Source organism: Apodemus sylvaticus, chromosome 10 (assembly GCF_947179515.1).
Source record: "Apodemus sylvaticus chromosome 10, mApoSyl1.1, whole genome shotgun sequence".
In the NCBI taxonomy this organism is placed as follows: Eukaryota; Metazoa; Chordata; class Mammalia; order Rodentia; family Muridae; genus Apodemus; species Apodemus sylvaticus.
Window position 1 is genome coordinate 40,868,567 of NC_067481.1, and position 20,405 is coordinate 40,888,971.

The 20,405-nt window shown below is 45.9% G+C and overlaps 1 protein-coding gene across 8 annotated transcripts in view; it reads left to right on the forward strand.

The window, feature by feature from the left end:
* The window catches only part of Rffl (ring finger and FYVE like domain containing E3 ubiquitin protein ligase), a 68,312-nt gene that overhangs the window by 13,941 nt on the left and 33,966 nt on the right, over nt 1–20,405 (forward strand). Inside the window, exon 1 of one of the 8 annotated variants that reach the window (XM_052197266.1) lies at nt 9,111–9,281. The exons of 3 other annotated variants lie outside the window; for them this stretch is intronic. In XM_052197266.1, coding sequence (XP_052053226.1) covers nt 9,245–9,281 — 37 coding nt within the window. In that variant the 5' untranslated portion in view covers nt 9,111–9,244. Of the gene's footprint in view, nt 1–9,110; nt 9,282–9,475; nt 9,654–20,405 lie in introns of those variants that run through there. 4 more of the 8 variants (XM_052197267.1, XM_052197268.1, XM_052197263.1 and 1 more) reach the window with 4 other exon arrangements.

The window sequence follows — 20,405 nt, forward strand, 5'->3', positions numbered from 1 at the left end:
GCATCTCATTTGGGCCGGCACTGATTCCTTGTTTCAAGTCTTTTTTTTTTTTTTTAAATCCCCACCTTGCATAGCATTGCCTGAAACATAGTCTGAAATATACTGTGCTAGACAGAAACTTTACCATTTCTAGTTCTCCATAGTCGGTGGACTGATTAACAATTGTGCTTTATTTGTTTATTTATTTATTTATTTATTTTAATGTAGGGTTTCTCTATGTAGCCTGGCTGTCCTGGAACTGCCTCAACTCACAGAGATCCTCCTGCCTCAGCCTCCTGGGTGCTGGGATTAAAGGTGTGGATTACTATTCCCAGCCTTCACTGATTTTTCTTTTAAAAACTTTTATTTTTTAAAAGGGGTGTTTATTTATTTAACCTTGTCTATATGAATGCTTTGCTTGTGTCTTTGTATGTGTCTCATATCTGTGCCTAGTGCCCAGAAGTCAGAAGAGCGTCAGGTCCCCCGGAGCTGCCATGTGGTACTGTGAATCTAACACAGTCCCTATGGAAGGGCAGTGTGGGCTCTTAACCACAAGCCTTCCCTAGTCCCTGAACACATTCTTATTTTGAGATAATTACAGCTTCACAAAAACATTGCAATTTTTTTTTATATATATATCCATCTACTGACTCAGTGGGTAAAGACCCCTGCTGCCAAATCTGATGACCTGGGTTCTATCTCTGGAATCCACATTGTGAAAGGAGAGAACCAAGTTCTGAAGTTATCCTCTGACCTCTGTAAGCAAACAGGTAGTACCAGGTGCATGCATCAAAGAAATGCATGTGCCCTGCGTGGTGCATGTATAGAGGTCAGAAGATGGCCTGGCTGGAATTGGTTCTCTCCTTCTGCCATGTGGGTTCTAGGGACAAAACTCTGGTCAGCAGGTTCACTGGCCCCTGGATACAAGTTTTAATTTCTCTGGTTTTAATTTCTCTGGGTTAAATGCTCGGAATGCAGTTGACAGGCCTTATGGTGACGTGTGGTCAGATTTCTTTCTCTTTATTGTTTTGGGACAAGGTGGTTGTATTGCCCAGGTGGCCTTCAAACCTTTTGTTTTTGTGGGTTTTTCTTTTTGTTCCTATAACCTGGGCAAGCTCCTGGCAACTGTTGTATTCCTGGTCCTGGTGGATTTGGTTTTTAAATTCATCAGATTACTTAGTAAATTGACTTGGCCAACAAAGACAGGGTCTTTTTGTTGTTGTTGTTTTTCTTTTTTTGTTTTTTTGGATTTGGTTTTTTCAAGACAGGATTTCTCTGTGTAGCTGTCCTGGAACTCACTCTGTAGACCAGGCTGGCCTCAAACTCAGAAATCTGTCTGCCTCTGCCTCCCAGAGTGCTGGGATTACAGGCGTGCGCCACCACCGCCTGGCTCAAAGACAGGTTTTGAGTTGTGTGTTTTTAGCCCTCCATATGACTCTGCCTCTGTGCTGGGCTCTGGAGACTCACCGTAGAACCCTGCTGCTGTGTGTTGTGAGTTGGAACCAAGACTAATTCACTCTCCTGCCTGCCTGGGAGCATGCAGTCCAGACTAGGAGTTTCTAGTGACTTCTTTATAAATCTGCCTCTGTGACTATGCCCTCAAAATTTGACTACAAATAAAAGTTTTTCAGTAGGCCGGGTGGGGTGATGGTGGTGCCTTAATCCCAGCTTTCATCAGCCAGCCTGGTCCACAGAGTGAGCTCCGGGACAGCCAGGGCTACCCAGAGAACCCTGTCTCAAAAACGAAACATTCAAACTGTTTGTCAAGTAGTTTTAAGACCTTAAGGTCAAGTCGTTTAAACTTCTTATTTAGAAATAGTGCAATGGTACAAAAAGCACATAGACAGAAGGTGAGCTTCCACCTCCACAGAAGCGAGCCAGTTGTGGATTGCAATTGTATTTCTCTCTGCTCCTGGATGTGTACCAGTGTGTCTGTCACAAAGCTCCGTGTCTGCGTGCCTGCCGGCCACACTGCTTTCCCCACGTGGCCCCACACGGAAGTATGGTGATAATTTTCCTTGTTAGGTTAGAGGATAAGCATCTTTCCTGTAACTCACATTCTGTTATAAAAGGCATAGGAAAGGTACCTTTTCAGAACAATTCAGTTTTAAATTTGTCTTTTAAACCGATACATAAAAAATTGTACATGTTTATGGAGTGCCTTGTGCTGTTTCAACATGTATACAATATGTAGTGTTTCCATCCTATCTGTCTTCTCAGTCATCATCAAACTCTCCAGCTGTTGGGAAATACATAGTATAATATCATCATGTCCAGTCACCTTGCCTCTTACTGCTATCTATCTCTAGTTTAGCACCTATTTATTAGGCTCTATCCATCCCCCTTTCCCCTACCTATAAGAAGCCGAAGAAGCTACATTTTATTCCTTGATCCATGGACTCAGGTTGAAATAAGGCTGTAGCTTTATTTGCCAGTAAATCGATAGAATCTGGATGTTAGGCTGTGTTCCCTCGTTCATTATAAATAATGCAAGCCTCACTCGTGATGATGAGCCCTCTTGCTGAACCCTGGGGAGGCGGGGACCGAGCACAGTTGGCTTCAGAGAGTGTGCAGTCCTTCGGGTGTTTGTCTTGTCATCAGCTGCTTGGGCAGATGGAGTGTTTGCTTAATGCACCCAGAATGTACAGTTCAGTCTTTGTTTTGAAATCATTCTTCCGTCTTCTCTCCCTCCTCCATTACTTTGATTACCTTGATGAGACACCCAAGCTGTGCGGTCGTATCCCTTTATTTCCATAGCCTACAGAAGCCAGTTTGATGGTTAACTGTAGGTGAGCAGGGAATTGTATCTACTTGGCTGGAACTCACCCTTAAAGATGGAAGCACTTGTTGACAAAGGCCCCCTAGGCTTGCAAATGTGAGCAAAGGTAACTGGGTCCTATGGAATTTTAGTGGAAAGCGGGCTGAAAGTTTTGGAAGTTTGACTTAATGAGGCAGGATGTGGTATTGAGGAGGGAGAGACATTGTGAGTGAGTTAGTGAGTGAGAGTGAGTGTGTGTTAGAGGAGGCAAGGGAGAGAGAATGAGTGTTGTGTGAGAGTGTGTTTATATGTGTGTCTGTGCACGCATGCGCACAAACACAGAGTCACATCTGATTTTGGGGAGGCAAAGAATCCAAAGATGTATAGAAAGGAAGTGCAGATTCAGATGGTCTCCAGTGCTGAGTTATCGTGCTCTGAGAGGGAAGGTTATTGGGGCAAGACAAGTAATAAGATTGGAGTCTAATAATCACTTCATTATGCAGCCATTTGAGTCGTTTGGGTGATGGAGTTTGATGTCAGGGCTTCTTTTCTGCCCCTTTTCTGTGTGAACAGCTCAGGAAGAAGGCTAAGAAATCGCCCTGTGTAGAAAATTACACCCACAAATGGCTCTAAGATTTCCATTGGCAGGTTCTGAAATGAGCTGCCCAAGACAGCAATTCAATACCATTGCTGACCCCCCTCCCAGCCCCTTGTCGGGTCCTCCGACTGTGTCTTGATGGCTTCAGCTCCTTCTGGTGCAGTGTGCTTGGTAAATTTTCTATTACAGGAATTTAGCATCTTCCTGTGCCTGAGGTGGGTGGTTGATATCGGTTGATATCTTGATATCGGATACCTTTCCTGAGCTATGAAGTATTAGACCATAGTGAATAATAAAGTGCCCACAATTACATTATAGCTAGATTCTGGGAGCTATAATGGGGGAACAGGCTGGGGTGGCACACCCTCCTTCTGCTTGAGCTTGTTGAACTGAAAAGCTGGTTGAGGCTCAGCTGTACCAGTTCCTGTGTCTGAACATGAAAGTGGCTCGTTAAAGATTAAAGGACTGCTTGGTCCTCCTGGCCCCAAGATGGAATGATCTCTGCTATGGCGACAGCTTCTCTTTCCCAGGAGAGGCCATTTTATACAGCAGGTTTGTGCTTCCAAATGTTACAGGGAGCTGCACTGGCTGATACAGTGTCGATAAGTTGACATTTGGGCACTCTCAAGACATATGAGCTCTATAGCATCCATGGTTTGAATTTCTGGGAAAACTGCCTCATCAGGAAGTCAAAAGCGTCAGCTTTCGGCCTGTCCCCGTGTGGAAGTGGTCTCCTTTGTTTCATTTGACTGTTCTGTGGAGTCAAGTGAACTTGCATTTTTCTCAGCAATAAAAATTCGATGGAGTCCCTTGTACTGCATCCCAGGTGTGAGAGTGGCTCAATATAAGCAGACTGCGGGTGACAGCAGTTAGGAAAACTGTCTTCTGGAAGCTTGAGAAAAATAACAGCCCAACCGAGAAAATAAGTAGCAGCAGTTCAGTTATATTCCCCGCAGTCCTTGTGCGTAGGAGGACTGATGTCAAGGACCTGTGTGACTACTGTTCAACTCAATGATCTTTGAAAAGAAAATTTCATTTTACTCTGTGCGTGCCTAGGCGTACAGCAGTAACCCCCAGACACTGTCTCAGGCTGGTCTATGTCCGAACCACCTGCAACAAGATTCTGGGACGAACCACCTGCAACAAGATTCTGGGTCGTGCCTCCATTTCTGTTCCCCCAGAGCTGCCGAGGGGCTGGGATGGAAACCATTGTTATCCCTGAGCATTCTTTGTGGTTCTTAGGCAGTACTGTAGTTGATTTCCCCTACAACTTCCTTCCTTTGTCCTGGTTAATTTCTATGATTTAGTAGATGATGTGGTAGCCATATTATTTTTTAGAATAGCAGATACTCTTACTTATTTGAAAAGGGGAGTGAGGGCTGGAGAGATGGCTCAGCGGTTAAGAGCACTGACTGCTCTTCCAAAGATCCTGAGTTCAAATCCCAGCAACTACATGGTGGCTCACAACCATCCGTATTGAGATCTGATGCCTTCTTCTGGGGTGTCTGAAGATAGCTACAGTGTACTTACATATAATAAATAAATAAATCTTAAAAAAAAAAAAAAAAGAAAAAAAGAAAAGGGGAGTGGCCGCAGAGATGACTGAGTGGGTTTCACTTGTTCCTTTTGTAGAAGACTTGAGTTTGAGTCCCAGCGCCCATGTCATCCATAGCATTCTCTTCAAGGAGATCTGACACCCACTCCTGCCCTCCATGGGCACTGCATTTATATACACATATATCTCCTCTTGCACATTTAAAAAATAATAAAGATAAACCTTATAAAATGGTATGCTTAAAGTCGGGCGGTGATGGCACATGCCTGTAATCCCAGCACTCTGGGAGGCAGAGGCAGGAGGATTTCTGAGTTCGAGGCCAGCCTGGTCTACAGAGTGAGTTCCAGGACAGCCAGGGCTACACAGAGAAACCCTGTCTCAAAAAACAAAACAAGGTGCTAGAGAGATGGCTCAGCAGTTAAAAGCGCTGACTGGTCTTCCAGAGGTCCTGAGTTCAAATCCCAGAACCACATGGTGGCCCATAACCATCTGTAATGAGATCTGACTCCCTCTTCTGGAGTGTCTGAAGACAGCTACAGTGTACTTACACATAACAATAAATAAATCTTTAAAAAAAAACGAAAAAAAAACCAAAAAACAATAGAGAAAGGATGGGAATGTAAGATTAGTCTTATTGTCAAGAAGAAATAGACTAAGTGGTGGGCCTGCCTGCAGTCTCAGCAGTAGGAGGCAGAGAGGGGCAGATCATTCATTTGAAGCCCGTCTGTGCTACAAACAAAAGAAGTCTCCAAAAGAAAGTTAAATTTGACTCCTTGATCCTGTGCCTGTTGCAGCTCTGTCCCTCCAGCCTTCTCACATGTGCTTGTTCATTCTGTATGAACTTAGGAAGCGAAAGAATCTTGAGGAATGAATATTTTAATTTTCATTTTTCATAGTTGTTTGTTGTTAGGCCCTATTGCAAGAAAGAAATGTCATTATATATGCTTAGTCCAAAACAGTGTGTGAGATAGATGCATGCTTGTTTTTTTTGAGACAGGATTTCTCTGTGTGTAGTCCTGGCTATCCTGGAACTCTCTCTGTAGGCCAGGCTGGCCTCAAAGTCACAGGGATCCACTTGCCTTTGCCTCCTGAGTGCTGGGATTTTTTTTTTTTTTTAAGATTTATTTATTATATGTAAGTACACTGTGACTGTCTTCAGACGCCCCAGAAGAGGGCATCAGATCTCATTATAGATGATTGTGAACCACCATGTGGTTGCTGGGATTTGAACTCAGAACTTTCGGAAGAGCAGTCAGTGCTCTTTCCCGCTGAGCCATCTCTCCAGCCCGAGTGCTGGGATTAAGGCAGCAGGTTTACAATTTTTAATGTGTAGTAAGTGGGGGCAGAGAGGAGCCAAGACAGCAGCTTCTTGGAAGTTAGTTCTCACCTGTCTCCCAAGTTTTGAGGCAACATCTCGTGGTTTGTACTGTTCCAGACTAGCTGGCCCATAAGCTTCTAGCTTATTGTCCTGTCTTGCCTCCCATTCCTGCCTTTGAGTGCTGAGAATCCAGAGGCATATTACTGCCTCCAGGAACAGCTTAGCTTGTCCAGCTGGTGTAGCAAGCACTTTTACCTACTGACCCATCTCCATGGTCCCTGGTGTTTGTTTTTGTTTGCTTTGTTTTTTTTAAGTGTGTGTGTGTGTGAAAGAGAGGTTTCATGCTGGTCTAAAGCTTACTGTGTACCCAGGCTGGTCTCAAAATCATGTCCCATCTCAGCCTCCTGAATGCTGGGATTATAGACAGGAATCACCACACCCACAGCTCATTTATTATTTATTTATTTATTTATAAATATTTATTTTATATATGTGAGTACACTGCCACTGTATTCAGACACACCAGAAGAGGGCATCGGATCCTATTACAGATGGTTGTGAGCCACCATGCGATTGTTGGGAATTGAACTCAGGACCTCTGGAAGAGCAGCCGGTCCTCTTATCCGCTGAGCCATCTCTCCAGCCCCCTCATTTATATGTACATATATACTGCAACTACCCATTAAAAAAAAACTCTGTTAATAATTTTGGGAGGTGGGTTTAAGTTTTAAAATTGAAAGAACTTAAATGATAGAACGAGTATTATTTTCTTATTTCTACAGTCTCATAATTTTTATATAATCTCATAAAACCCCCTGTGCCTGAAACCATTGGTTCAAATTTAGCATCTTTTATGAGCTCTTTCTTTTCCAGTGTAAAAGGAGGTACTAGGGTAGAGTGAGACTGTATTTTGGAGAAATAGATGAAGGCTGTCAGAATCTGGAGAAGGCTGGCCCTCCACAGCCGAATGATATCTTAGCAGACTGAGTTCCGTGCTTTAGTTGTTGGCGGTTCTTGTGGACTTCTAGCATGCGTCCCTCTGCCTAGATTTTTACCAGAGGAGGAGGAGCTAATGCAATAGCTTTGGAACAACACCGCTAAGAGAGGCTGGGCGTATGTGACCCCCGAGAGTTGTTTTAGTTTGTGTGGGGCTTATCCTCAGCTACAGGAGGATTCTCTGGAGTGTGGCTGGTGAGATAATAGGGGGACATCGCTTTACAGCCTTATCCTTTGAGAAGCACTAATTAACACACTATGGGGAAACTTGCCTTTCAATACCTCCAGCTTTTGAATGGGCAACACTGACCAGGAGGAAAAGCAGCCAGCAGTTATAATCCTTCCCAGTGGCTGCCCTTCTGGAATGTTGTAGTTCTTCAGAACTGTGAGAATGGACCAATCAGAACTTGGTTGTTGGGAGGGGGTAAAGGAGTATGGTTTTAAAGTTGGATCCTATCTGCATGTATTTCGTTTGTTGGTTTTGGTATTTTGACCCAGGGCCTCACTATGTAGCCCTGGCTGTCCTGGAACTCACTATGTAGACCAGGCTAGCCTTGAATTCACAGAAATTCACCCTCCTGCTTCCAGAGTGCTAGGGTTAAAGTCGTGTACCACCATGGCAGGGTTGCCAATGTGTTATAAACCAGCATTTATTCACTAGCAGCTCCATGCAGAGTTCACACCATCTGAAATCTACCTTGAAAGGTGGAGGCCAGGTGTGGGGGCTGTGAATGTCATTGCTAAGCACAACTGTTGGATTCAAGGGGAGCACTCACATTTCTTCACCAGAGAACAAAAAGATCTGATAGGAACTTCAGTTTCTCTCTTGTCAAATTAAAGCCTCCAGAAGCTAGCTAGGGACATGCTCAGTGGGCAAGAGCTCTGGCTCTTTTTCCAGAGGACTTGGTTCCTAGCACCTATATCAGATGGCAGCTCACGGCAATCCATTCATTAACTCCAGTCCCAGAGGGTCTGAGAGCCTCTTCTGGCCTTCTCAGGCATCATGTGCAAGACACACTCAGGCAGATGCCCGTCACAGAAGATTAAAGCACCCACATTAAGGACTTGATCTTTGGTTTTTTTCTTCTTTTTTTTAGGGGGGTGTTGGTTTTTTTGTTTGTTTTTGTTTTTCGAGACAGGGTTTCTCTGTATAGTCCTGGCTGTCCAGGAACTCACTCTGTAGACCAGGCTGGCCTCGAACTCAGAAATCCGCCTGCCTCTGCCTCCCAAGTGCTGGGACTACAGGCATTCGCCACCACTGCCCGGCTTTTTTTTTTTTAAAAGGTTTATTTATTATTGTATGTAAGTACACTGTAGCTGTCTTCAAACACACCAGAAGAAGAGTGTCAGATCTCATTACAGATGATTGTGAGCCACCATGTGGTTGCTGGAATTTGAACTCAGGACCTCTGGAAGAGCAGTCAGTGCTCTTAACTGCTGAGCCATCTCTCCAGCCTGATCTTTTTTTTTTTGTTGGGGTGTGTGTGTGTGTGTGTATGTGTGTAACACCAATGCCAATTCTAGCCTGTCAGGGTTAATTCAGTAATAATGAATAGCTCTTGATGAGCCAGTTATTCTCAAATTGATTTTTAAATAAACAGGCTAATAACAAAGAATTGATACACATTTAAGGACTTTGCTTTTTCAGGACGAATGCTAAGGCAACCTCCTATGTTCCTTGGGCATCCCAAAGATATGACAGTAGCCGATGTCACTTAAGCAGCGAGTGTGGCAACTGGGGGAGAAGAAAAGGATCCTGCTACTTTTGTTTTAATGAGAGAAGTCTGGTTGTCTAAGGAAATAAAGGGGTCAGAGGAGGCTGAGTGGGAAAAGAGAAGCCAGCCTGGTTAGGACTGATAAAAGTCAGCAGAAGGATTCTACCAGCCCCGGTGACTAGGCTAGTTCTCCCAGCCAGATGACCCCAATGTCACCCTTTACAAAGGCAAAGCAACTTGTGTATCACCCTCCTGGGAAAATCTTCAGAGCTGTGAGCCTGCTACCTGCAGCAGCTGGCTGTGGGGAGCCTCAGGCTGTTGTGAGATGAAATTTCAGAAACTTGGCCACCAGAGCTTTCCAGGTAGGGGCTCCAGCAGTGGGGGAATGAGCTTTACCTGGCTCTCCCCCACCCCCCAGGTGAATCCACCTTTCAGTCAGTGAAACAGTCAGCGGGCTGTCTCTTTGTTAGGCTGCCGTCGATGGCTGCTGGCTCAGCTGGGCTGTTTGGGAAATAGGAGTTTAGCTGGCGTGAGTCAGCACTGCCCTGGGTAAAGCCTGTGCTCTGTTGCTGCGTTGCTTACCAAAGACCCGTCCCCAGGCGGCACCATCCGCTGTCCCTGAAAGCAGCTGCTGTTGGCCCCTGAGATGATCTCATCAGAACATGGCTCCAGCCGCAGCTTCTTCGGGCAGCCTGCTGTCTGCTGTGGCAGTGTTTTGAGACAGGGAAAAGCAGGTAACACCAGATGGGTTGTTTTGTTTTGTTGTGTTTTGGTTTTGGTTTCCTTAAGCAAGACTAGGCTGGATGTAAAAACTGGAGAAGCGTGCCTTCAGATGTGAATCAAGCCTTCTCAGTCTGGGGATCTAAAGCCTGCTCTTCCATCTTCGAAGTCCTTAAGGGGACCAATGTCCTTTCTAAGGGGATCTGGGTATGTTCGGCCTGAGCAAACCAATGATTGCTTAAAAGCTGTATAGCTATAGTCATATTTTATTTCCCCTTTTCTGTTCCTTTTGTGTCTTATGAGCAACAGTTTGCTCAAGCTAAGTTAGGGTGAAAGTAAAGGCAGGCCGGCAGGTCCTTTTGTGTCCCTTCCTAGTAACTGGCTGCTGAGTTGTGGGCCGCGGTGCCTACCATCCTTTGTGCCCACCATCCTTCCCCTGACCCGTTGTGAAGAACATCCTCCTCTTATCCCTGGTTCTGTTCAGGTCCCTGCACGCACGCCTCTTTCCTGTTCTTGCCTCTAAACTCTAAGTGGCTCCGGCAGTGTCCTCTCTGGACACTCTGCTCCTCCCCCTTCCCCTCCCCCGCCATGCTTCTCCTTACTCCAGACTCCACAGTGTTTCTTAGAAACACCTGGCCAGCTGATTTAGCCCAGCAGTCACTTCCTGAAAGCTGCTGCTTGCTTCCCAAGCCTGGGGGAGCCTCCTTCAGAGAGTGTGCCCTGGCTGCAGCCAGCAGACAGGAATGTGGGGACTTGTGTATTTTGTTCAAACTGTGAGGGAGGTGTGGAGGTGTGTGGTTTTCTGCTTACACTTCCCTGAACCTCAGCAGGGAGCCCCTACTTGCCAGCTGGCCCCCACCCCCCCACCCTGCTTCCTCTCCCACCTGGCTGGCACACTGCACTGCGGCTCCCCCAGCAGGCTTCATTTTCCCTTTCCCAGTATCCTCTCATTTTTTCACTATCATAAATGTCGAGGTGTTGAAGGCTTTGTCGTCTCCCATTCCCTCCAGGACCCTCAAATATGTCCATAAATTCAGCTAGCCTCATTATATCTTTCTAGCCTAGCAGTATTTCTCAGACTTGAGCTTTATTGGCAATTGAGCAAACCTTGACGAACTGTGTGTGTGAGAGACATAGCCAAGCCCCCTCCCACGCCCCACCTCCGCTATCAAAAACTGCATAAGGTCACTGTGTACACTGAACTCATCTTCTCAGATGAGACAGGCAAAAGCAGGTAACCCCAGATGGTTTTCTTGGTTTCCTTAAGCCAGACTAAGCTGGGTGTAGAAACTGGAGAACCCTCCTTGGCCCTCAGATGTGGATCAAAGGATCTCAGTGTGGGAGTCCAAAGCTTGCTCTTCCATTCTTCAAAGTGGTCCTTAAGAGGATCTGGGTGTGTTGGACCTGAGCAGACGGGTGGTTGTATAAAAGGGATGTGGCGTGCCTGCTGTCTTATGTGCCGTGTGTATTGCTGTATGCTTAAACAATGTTAATTACACCTGTCATCCTTTCATTCGTTATTATATTCACATCCTCTAAATGTGGTAGACCTGTGCTTGCTAAATCCTGCTGACTACATTGGAGTATTGTTCATACCGCTTTTATCCTGTCACTGCTTTCAATTACAGATAAAACAAAATTCCCATAACAAGGCAGAGTGGTGGACGCCTTTAATCCCAGCAGTTGGGAGGCAGGGACAGGTGGATCTCTGAGTTCAAGGCCAGCCTGGTCTATAGAGTGAGTTCAAGGCAGTCAGAGCTACACAGTGAGACCCTGGCTGGTGGTGGTAAGGGATGAGCATTTCCCCCTTTATTTTTCTGTGTATGGGGTACACCACACACATACACATACCTGGTGCCTGCCAAGGCCTGAAAAGGGCATCCAATCCCCAGGGACTGCAGTTGTAGCGAGTCACTGTGTGGGTGCGGGGAATTGAACCACAGTCCTCTGTAAGTGCTCCTTACTGCAGAGCTGTCTCTCCAGCCCCAGGACAGTGCTTTCACTGTGGTTTGTTTTCTTTAAGCACCCTACTACTGGCTTTAGAGTTTTGTTTTGTGAATACTTATAGACAGGGCCCGCCTTCTTCAAACATGGAGACTACTCTCTCCTAAGATTTCACATACCAAAGACAGACCGGCTTTGCCTGGTGGAGTCCTACTCAGAACTCCGCTGCCTCTGCTCTGCCACTCAGCTGTAAATTTCGACGGGCTTGGCCCCTATCTTCTCCACTTGTTGCCCAATATTTCTTAAACCATTACCAGGACTTCAGACTTGACCCTGTCTTGTGGTTACTGATAACCAGCCTGCCTTCATCTCCCTTAGCTGCCTTCACCGAATTGTTCCATTCCTGGCCGTGACATAACCCTTTAGGACAGTGGTCCCCAACCTGTGGGTTGCTACCCCTTTGGGGATGTCGAGCAACCCTTTGAAAAACAAAGATATTTACATTCATAACAGTAGCAAATTTACAGTTATGAAATAGCAATGGAAATAATTCTATGGTTGGGGGTCATAAGGAACTGTATTAAAGGGTGGCAGCATTAGGAATGTTGAGAAGCACTGCCTTAAAGATTAATCCTTTCCCTGGCAGCAATCCCTTCTGTGACTGACAACATCTCATCCCCCATAGATTTGTACATCTATGAAGGCTCCGCCGACCCTCTCTGGTTTCATAATTCATTATTTGGGTTTCCACAACTCTGTCTCCCTTCCCTCCACATCCTTCCCTCCTTCCCCTCTTCTCTCTTCTTCCCTTCCCCCTTTCTTGTTCTCCCTCCCCCCTCCTCCCCATCTCCTTGTTCCTTGACTGACTTCAGGTCCTCAGTCTGGAGCCTGTTATATCAGGCAGAGTGGCTGAAATGGGTCCCTAGGGGTCAACCCACCATTCTAAATGTTTTTATTGCTCTTTAAGTGTTGTAAGATCCATATGCTCTCGTCAGATGGATGCTGTAGGTTCCTGTTGGATGGACGCAGACTCATGGCTGCTTGTTGTGTGTTTCTCTTGAAGTCTAGGTTGGTCACTCTTAAGTCCATTTGAAGATTAAAGGACTTGCTGAGCTCTTGACCCAGCAGGTTGCCATGTTGCCTTGTATGTTTGACTGCCTGCATGTGCGTATGTGCGTCACATGCATGCCTGCTGTCCTCAGAGGCCAGAAAAGAGCATCAGATGGTGAAGTTGGAGTTAATGGCAGTTGGGAACTGCTTGATAGGAGTGCAGGAAAACAAGCCCAGGGCTTCTGCAAGAGCAGCAGAGCCATCTAAACCTCATTGCATAAAGTTTCTATAGTGCTTTACAAAATGATTTCTGTATTTTATCTGATGCGTACTATATAACCCTGTGTTGTGTTGGCTTTATTCCCCCTACCCTTTTTTTTAAACTAGTAGTTATAAAACTAGTTCTCATATAGAAGCATTTATTCATGTAAAAATCAGAGGTGGGGAAAGTGTATTTTAATCATTAAGCAACTAGCTGGTGTCTTTGTAGTTAAATAAGCACCTGTCTAGTTCTACATAATTGGTGCCTTTGTTCAGAAGGCCAGAGCTAAGGGTCATTCTTTTATATCACTTTCCGATCAAGGTAGGAGGAGGAGCAATTTCAGGGATCCAGTCTCCTGACCTATGGCAAGACCCTATTATGCTTAGAGACTCCCTACTTCAACTTCTTCGGCTGTGTGTGTGTGTTCTTGCCCCCCCCCCCCCCACACACACACACGCCAGGGGATTGGGTGTCTCATTTATGCCAAATGAGACTGTCATCAGGCTTTCTGCCATTTCTCTAAGTATTGCAGCTTCTGGTCAGTGGTGCTGTGAACTAGGAGAGGAAGCATGAGGAGGAATGAACTGTGTGAGAAGCAGAGAAGGTAGCATAGACATTTGTGGAGTATAACTTTTGGGTACTCTTATACTTGGACTGTGAGATTAGATCATAGAAAAACCTATCGAGGCTTGGAAATAATGTCTGTTAGATACAAATGACATTCAATTTTGGTCCCATCATACTTGAGAGATGAATAAACACGTTGAAAAATAACCAGGGAGGTCATTTTGATCTCATGCCTTTGATCCCAGCAGTTGGGAGGCAGAGGTAGGTGAATCTATGAGCTCAGGCAGGTGAATCAGCCTGTTCTACAGAGCAAGTTTTAGGACATCCAGGATAGGACAAAGAAACCCTGTCTTGAGGGGAAAAAAATTGAAAAACACGTCTGATTTGTGAAGAAGTTGTTAGCCTAGAGAATCAAGAGCTTCAGGGATAGCTTGACTCCCATCTTCAGTATAGCTTGCCAGGGGAGTTTGATTAATTTTTCCTAATAAACTTCAGAAATTTAAGAGTGAAAATGGCCTTAAATTAAAGGAGGGAGTTATTTCGATGACTATGAGGAAAAGGTTTTTAGATCATCAAAATTAGGAAAGACTTGAATGACCGCCATTGAGAGTTTTGAATTTTGTGTTGTCCCACTTAAATCGATTAACATAGAATAAATTACCCCAGAGCTTTTGGCAGCGAGAGATGGCACCTGCAGTTGCTTATGCCCTGAGGGCTCGTGGTGCTCCGAGAGAGGCTGGCACGGGCCATTGCTCCACGTGATGCCAGCACTTATCGCGTGGCTTTATTCACTTGCTTGGGTCTTGTTGCTAGTTGTTGTTTGAGACTTCTTGGCTGTCCTCTATGAAGTCTGTCTGTCTGTCTATCTTGCTCCTTATTGAGCAAGATCAAGCTCCTAGGCTGGAAAGGAAGTTGCAGGGTGAGAATCTTCCAACTGATCACTTTTGCCCCCATTGTTTTGGCCACATATAGCCCAGAGCCAACAGGCTAGTGTGTGAGCCCCACTCCTCGGAAGATAGTGTTGAAGTCACCCTGCAAAAAGGACATGTACTAACTGTGGTTAGGATTATTGCTGCTAATTTTGAGACAGTATACCATACTGTCCTTAGTGATTTCTCATGAGAGAACGGTCAGTGTGTAGTCACTGACTGGAGAGACAGGCATATGACTTAGGACTTGGCAGCACATCCAGCTCACCTGGGGGAATTTACAAGCTTGGACTCCTAGGTACCAGACATGTGACTCAGCGTCTCCTGGGGGGGGTGTTGGTTTGTAAGAGACATTGTGTCCTCTCAGGTAACAACCAGCAACATGAGTATGGGGGCGGGGGACAGGTCCAGATAAGTTTAATGTAAGGCAGCACGTTCATTCCGTACCCTAAGATGGGCCACCCCTGATCTGCTTCCTGCATCTGGCTGACCGTCTGCCCCGCCCACTTTTATCTGAGCTTCCGTTGTAAGGGTTCATCTCATTCAGTCAGCTCATCACCAGAGCTTGTTTCTTGAGGCTTAACTCAATTCTTTCTTTCTCCTAGTGTCAAGCACCTCACAGTTTCACTTTCTAAATATTTGTGAGATGATTTGACTGATGATCTTCTTTTTCCTATATTTAACACAGTGCTTTTCCCTTGTAAGAGGCTCTGTGTTTTCTTTGAATGAGTAATTGGTTGATTGAATGCATTCATGAATGAAGGGATACTCGAATTCCGTTTCAAAGGTGATTAGAATTTTGGACAGGTGGAGCAAATGAATGAGAAACTCATTGTTGTGAAGTCTACAGTGTAGATCATATTGCTTTCGGGAGGTGGAGGAACTGGTCTGGAAATGCTGAAGGTTTGGATTCTAATGTACTTCTTATGCCACGTTTGAGCAGTGGATATCTAGCAGGCTTTCAGGAGTATAGTCCTGAAACGGGGGTGGGGGGGGGTGGGGGGGGTGGGGTGGGGGGGGTGAGGTGGGGGGTGGGTGTGTGTGTGTGTGTGAGACAGATGCCAGAAAGGAAAAACCATGGACTGTATTCTTTCAGCCTATACAGTGAGCCCCTGCTCTGTGCCAGACAACTGTGTTACAGGGAAGGTGAACTCAAGACCGATACCAAGCCTCCTTCCGAACTGTGCTGGGAAGAATAGTCCAGCCAGGAAAGGGAACACAAGTGTGTCGGCCTGAGGAAATGAATACTGTTTTGTAAGAAATTGAAACTAGAGGGTGAGAAGGTCAGAGTGGGGTGAATGAGGGAGCCAGTATGAAGTAGATGGGAAGGCAGGCGACCCACAGTCCCTCAGGGCCTTTGTGGGGCCACACAGGGATCCTGGTGGGAGACCACTGAAGGTTTGAAGCCGATTTAAGCATTAGCTGCAACCACTTTAGAGAATAGAGTGTGGCTGGATGTATTGCTTTTGTCCTTGCTGTGACAAAATACCTGAGGCAGAGCAATGAAAGGTTTCTTTTGACTCATGTTTTAAGGTACAGTCAGTCTGACCTGATGGGGACAATATGGCAGAGTTCAGGGTGGCTGGAGCTTGTGGTGAGCACCTAGGGTCTACAGAGACCTGGGGAGCAGGTAGCAGGGGAGGCTGGTGCTCTCTGCTCCCCCTGCTTTAGTCTTTCACACAAGCCCCCCACTCCTGCTCGTGGGATTGAGGGGTTGGTCTTCACTCTCCAGAATATGCTGGCAGACACACCCACAGCTATGTTTGCTGAGTGATTCCAAATCCAGTCAAGTTGGCAACGATGATCCCAGGGGTAAAGAAGGGAACTTCAGGGAAGTGTTTGCAGGAGGCAGATGGGCAAGGTACCACAGTGTGTGCACTAAGAACATTTTTTCCCTAGCTCTTTCCAAGTTTCTCTCTTGACCCACTCTTTGATGTAGTCAAAGTCCCTGTATTTGTTTTCTCAGCCAGCCTTGTGCTCTGTTGCTGTGGCCACCTCAGGTCTCGACCTTCTCTTCCTGCTTGGTGAGCAGGAGGCTCATGGTGTTAGTCTTCCTGAGTCCAGAGGTGCGTACTTCTTGCTCTGATAGAATTTCTTGAGGTTTTCCTTTTGAATCTGACTAGGACGGGGAGGACACCAGTGGTGGATGTGCATGACTTGGAGAGCCTGGATGCAGCACTGACTGTCACCTTGGCAACTGGAAGCTGGGACAGCTCCACCTACCCTCCTCCTTGCCTCCTTGATCTTAGCCATGGCTGTGCTGCGCTTCAGCTGCTCGGTCCAAGAGCTTCACATCCTTTGTCTGATGTAGTCATATCATGCCACCATCCAAGACTCTTTGTCCACCTCTTGCTTTTGTTTTGGAAGATTATGTGTCTTTGGAGAGAGTTTATATGCTGTGGATACAGATTTTATGTTAATTTTATGGGTCAGTGTTTTAGTTTCTTCTGGTTCCTAGCTTGTCGGCTTCCTCTTCTCCTCTCATGACATTTAAATTCAGTTTCTAAGGCTGATTTCTGAATTCTCAGTCTGGCTCCAATCCAGCAATCCAGTTTAGTCATATCCCTCAGGATTGCTAGGATTATTAGTAAGACCTCCCTTCTCTCCCTGCCTTTCCGTGTCTCGTATCAAGCCCCGGTACTTGTATGTTCGAATCTTTGATCTCTTCCCTGGGCACCTTTGTCTCTGCTCTGCTTAAGACTTTAGTGTCATCCTTCCTACCAAGCCTCCTTTGTCTGGCCTGTCACTGGGAATTCACATCCTCCCCTGAGTCTTCTAGCCGCAGAGCCTCTTTTGTGGCACCTTTATGTCACGGTGCATTATCTGCCTTTTCTTTCAGTAGCCGTGGCCTCGCCTTTATCCCAGTGAGCAGATTTATCCCCTGGTGACCAGTTCTGTTCCCTGCACACAGTAGGCATTCAGTGTCTGTCACATGAATAAGTGGAGCGTTGACTGACATTTGTCTCTTTCCTTTCCGAGACCTTGCTGCGATCTCCTCTTGTCACGCACACACTTGTCTTCACCCCCCTCCCCTTTTCTCATCCAGGTTTTGCCTGGTTCTTTCTCCCAGTCACGGTGTGGGTGCCCTCCCTGCTGCTCACCTCCGCCTGCTGCTGACCAGCCCTCTATCCTCTGTCCCACCCCATCCACGAGTTCTACATCTAGTATGGGAGCCAAGTGTGAGCACATTAAAATCCTAATAAAAAGACTATATATGAAGAACAGTCCTTTAGGGTTGTCAGTAGTTGCTTTCAAGCAGGAAATTTTCTGACTCATGTTGAAAGGGAAGAGGGGATACTAGATCTTTGGGTACTAGATCCAGGCATGTAATAGTCCCACTATGGGATGTGGGATGTTAGAAGTTTTTTTTTTAAACCAAAGAAGCCATTCAGGAAGCCACAGGCGCTTCCACCAACTGCTAATTTTGAATCCCTGAGGTTTTTTTCTTCTGCTGAAAGAGACATTAGCAATTAGTGGAGTCCCGCCCTCCTATTTTCCAGATGAGGAGACAGACCTGTAAGAGCCTTAAATGGCTTGTCCAGAAAAGCCAAGATATTGTGCCCGGTGTTTACTCCTGACACTGAATGTCGTCTGGGGGACGTCTAGCACTGGAAAGCAGTGGAGTTAGGCCGTGGTCCAGACCTGGCGTGCAGGCCGCAGGCCTGTCACATGGCTGAGGTCACTTGCAGTGTTCCACAGTAGCTGCCGGGGTGGTGGCAGGTTTGGTTCAGGGCAGTGTGTACCACAAGGACCCTTTGAATTGTCTCATACACTCTTTTCTAAAGAACTGCTCTTTGGGAACCAGCTGTCAGAAATCTTTCTTCTGCATTTGAATGGGGGCCAACATTTAATTATAAAAATATTTCCAACTTCTTTTTTTTTTCCAGCCTTCATATTCCATGTTTTGTTTTGGACTTCATTTCCTTATCTCAACACCATTTGTGGTACATTTTTAGTTTGCATTGCAGGGCAGATGGCAGAATGAGGCACAGGAAATCAGAACATGTCTTAGAGGTCTGAGACTGTTAAGAGTGCTCACCAGGCCAGGCAGTAGTGGTGCACGCCTGTAATCCCAGCACTCTGGGAGGCAGAGGCAGGCGGATTTCTGAGTTCCAGGCCAGCCTTGTCTACAGAGTGAGTTCCAGGACAGCCAGGGCAATACAGAGAAACCCTGTTTCGGAAAAAACAAAAAACAAAAAAACAAAAAAACAAAAAAAGGAGTGCTCACCAGGCAAATCTTCAACTTTAAATAGTAATGGATGTTCCTGTCCAGTGAGCCAGTTGTCAGAAACTATGAAAAGTTACCCCTATGTGCCCAGGGTTTAACACTGAGCTGGAGAGCTGCCGTGTGGAGCTGTCAGCTAACCCTGGACAGGAAGCTGGGTTCAAACAGAATGTGCTGATCTTCACTGCAGCCTGAGTGTTTGCACTTTGAAACTTGCTGTGGGTAAAAAGTCAAGATTTGAACCAGATGTGGTGGTGCACACCTGTAATTTTTCCAGCATCCAAGAGGCTAAGGGAGGAGCATCTTGGAGGCCAAGACTTAATATTGAAATGTTGCCTGGAGAAATCTGTCCCTTGTGTGAGAGGGAGGTAATACAGTAGCCATTTAATATACATAGGAGTTTCTTTCCCAAAGTTGTGGTCTGTGCCTGACACACAGCAGTTTAGGGAAAAAAACTTTGGTTTTGTTCTTGTCTTTTGGCTTACAGTTGGTGTAAGCCTGTAAGATACATGTAAGATACAGTCTACCATGACAGGAAGTGCTTGGTGCCAGGAACATGCCTAGTCGAACTGTGTCTGTAGAAATAAGGAAGCAGAGAGTAAGACCAGTAGGGCCTGGCCCTAAAACTTGATGGCACACCCAGAGTGCCTGCCGACTTCCCCTTCCTAGGCTCCATCTCCTTTAAGTTCCACAGCCTTCCAAAACAGAGCCATCCCCTGGGGACACTGGAGCCTATGGGGACATTTCATGTTCAACCACAAAACAGCTGTTGCCTCTCTCTGTACATAGCAGTTTTTCTTCTGTGACCCAGGCCATTCTTTGGGGTCACAGGCATGGTGTTTTCCCTGGTTTCTACAATATTACAGTTTATAAAAAATGAAATGGCACTGGGCTGACTCCTGTTGGCCTGCTTCTTTTGATAGGTGGAAGATTGTCTCTACTCCTTTTTTTAAATAACAATAGGAAATTTTAGCACTTAATTCACCAGACTTTTGAGTAACAGGTTCTTTTTGTGAGGCTCCAGGATTCCTAGCACCTTCTCTGTATGTTTTGACCATGGTGGTTTACAAAGTACTGTGGGCCTTTGTGACGATCTTTCATCTTTGAATTGAGACTTTCCTTGCATACTGGAGGTTGACTCTAATGCTAGTTACTCATCTGCCCACCCCCCCCCCCCCCAGTCTCTGGAGAAGCTATTAAATAAGTAATTTGCCTTGGGGTCACTCAGCTGGTAAACAATCTTGACAGCCCCCCTTTTCTAAACCCAACCCGCCCTTCCATTGCCTCCTACTGTGAAATCTGCTTTATTGCCTTCATTAGGGGACTAGACTGGCTGTGGGATAGCCACCTGCAGGGAGTCACCTTGGAATCTTTGTGGATTATTAAAACTGCTGAGTTGCTTCAGAACTGGTCCATTCGGCTGTCCTGGAGCTATAATTAGGGGCACATAAAGGTCTCCTTTTAAATTATCATTTGACTAAGAGGCACATTTTTTTAAAAAGATTTATTTATTTTATGCATGTGAGTACACCACCACCATTGCTCTCTTCAGACACACCAGAAAAACACATCGGATCCCATTACAGATGGTTGTGAGCCACCATGTGGTTGCTGGGAATTGAACTCTGGAAGAGCAGTCGGTGCTCTTAACCGGTGAGCCATCTCTCCAGCCCAAGAAATATATTTTTATTGTCCTAAGTCATTGGGATTGTTGGCTACTAAAGTAGGCACCTCCTCTGAGCAGTCCTATTAACACCTTTAAAGCTGTCGTTTCTTTTTGTTCCACTGT